At 35.7% G+C, this 2,185-nt stretch overlaps 1 protein-coding gene across 13 annotated transcripts in view; it reads right to left on the bottom strand.

Moving 5' to 3' along the window:
• GPR89B (G protein-coupled receptor 89B) overlaps positions 1-2,185 on the bottom strand; it is a 45,539-nt gene that overhangs the window by 27,868 nt on the left and 15,486 nt on the right. For all 13 annotated transcript variants that reach the window (XM_064522965.1, XM_064522960.1, XM_064522961.1 and 10 more), the window contains 4 exons: positions 1,946-2,038; positions 1,495-1,590; positions 823-912; positions 159-224 (listed from right to left, as the gene is read on the bottom strand). In XM_064522965.1, coding sequence (XP_064379035.1) covers positions 159-224; positions 823-912; positions 1,495-1,590; positions 1,946-2,038 — 345 coding nt within the window. The remainder of the gene's footprint in view (positions 1-158; positions 225-822; positions 913-1,494; positions 1,591-1,945; positions 2,039-2,185) is intronic.

The following is a 2,185-nucleotide window of genomic DNA, read 5'->3' as shown; positions in this document are numbered from 1 at the left end:
CTGTAAATCAAAAAACAGAAGATAACAATTGTTTCACAATTGGCTATGGCGATAAGAAGGGTCAGTGCACAAAGACTTTATTAACTGTATGTGTACATGCACACAAGTATGTTGATACCTAAGTGTACATAGGTGTGACCATGGTCTTGGGTACTCACCATTATCTGTGCTAAGAGCAGAACAATAACATTGGAGGACTTGCTGCTGGAAATGGCATAGAAGAACTAGAAAGAGGAAAAAGAAAAAAAAAAAGTACTGGAAATAAGCAGAGAAGTCCAGTGTGCCCTAGGAGAGCACAAAAGGAACACGTCTGTCAATACTTAGAGATTAAAAATAAACATATGTATCTATATCAATATCTGTGTGTGTGTGTGTGTATATATATATATATATATATATATAAAATTGCTTAAGCTAAGGTACCACAAGACAAGTCAACACAATGAGTCACATATCTGCTGAGAGTTAATGCCTTTCCAGTTCTACAAAAAGAACCAGAGGTTGAAATGAGGCAATCTAAATTCTTCTAATCATTATCTCATCAACCTTACTAAAAAACTGACTACAGCATCATTTTGCACCTTTGCTTACATTTAACATATCATCTAACATCTACTACTCTTCCCAAGAGCATTAACAATACAGACTAAGTGGGATAATACAGAATTTTCCTCCTTTCCCCCCCTCTGCAAGGATTTATATTCAGATATTTAAAACATAAATGTATACTGAAAGTTTATATGGTATTTGCCTTGTTTAAAGTTAAAAATCACTAACAGCTCTCCCAGCCCACAACCACACAAAAGTCCTGGCTAAACATACCTTTGTAAGTGTGATTAACAAGCCTCTGATAGAGGTGACAATGATTATTCCAACAAGGATAAAGGAAATGTGCTGAGACCAGAATTTGACCTGTATGAACAAGAAGAATACAGTTAAATCCCTAAGACTAGCCTCATTTACGCTACATTGTATAGCTGACAGTTCTTCAGGGTCCTTGTATTTATTAGTTATAGATACCCATTGTAGGCAAGTTTACATAACAGGCTTTTTTTAAAAAAAAAGAACAAAAAACAAAAAACAAATACATTACTAACTACCATAAACACAGAAGAAAAAAAATTAACTTATACAGATCACAAAGAACCCTGTACTCACAGGGATATCGTAAAAAAGAGTAAATAACAGAACATCTGTGGGTACAGGCAAATGTAATTACTCCATAGATAAACTGTACTAATCTAAGCAAGTTCACTAACGTTTCCATCTGCCCAAAACAAACAAATCATTGCCTCTTTGGCTAATCACACTACCCTCCCAGCATATAAGCAGTGTGAAAGCAAAGTTCACGATGCATTTTCTCTTCCTCCTCAATCAGTCGTAAAGCAAAGATGCATTCTCAGAGCTCTATCATTCCCTCCTAATCTGAGATATGCGCTTATTTAGATAAGATAGAAATTACTGAAGGGAGGATAGGAATTAATAAATTCTCACATCAAACTGGATTCCCAGGTAATTCACAGTGATCTCAATCCCTCTCGTGACTGGATCAGTCTTCCCAACACGGTCAAATACAATATTGATGGTTGCCTGCAAGGCAGATTTACATTCAAACAAAACAAAAACAAAAAACCCAGAAAGTATACATCACTGCTACGAACAAGACACAAACATGACTTTTGCTTTGTTTCAATAAGGAAAAGGGAGTTTTGAATAATCTAAGGGGTTGCAAAATGCACACAAACAAGAACTGTTTGCCTAAGGCTCTATACAGAAAGACAGATGAGGAGATTTATTCCACCCAAATGTGTTTTATTCAGAATTTCCCGAGGCAGAATTTTAAGGAAATTAGAACATTACTTGATGCACTGCATGTGTAGCACCATCTAAGCAAGATGTGACATCTACTTATGTCCACATACAACACAGACAGACATTTACATACCATGAAGATTTTCCAGACACAATAGATGGAGAAAAAATAACCCAAAAAGTTAAAGTATTTTCCCTGGAAAGTTTTGGAGTACTCAATTCTCTCCTGGAGATAAAAATGTGGTGGGGGGAGAAACAGAACACACACACACAAAAAGAATATATTATTTCCAGGCTCACCCAAAACACAAAATCATACATTTTAAAGGAGCATCAGTGGTAGTAACCACAACTTTATCCTTCCACATTTCTT

The sequence above is a fragment of the Dromaius novaehollandiae genome, chromosome 1 (assembly GCF_036370855.1).
Source record: "Dromaius novaehollandiae isolate bDroNov1 chromosome 1, bDroNov1.hap1, whole genome shotgun sequence".
NCBI classification, from domain to species: Eukaryota; Metazoa; Chordata; class Aves; order Casuariiformes; family Dromaiidae; genus Dromaius; species Dromaius novaehollandiae.
Note: the sequence above shows the minus strand (reverse complement) of the source record. Positions and strands in the feature narration are given on the sequence as shown.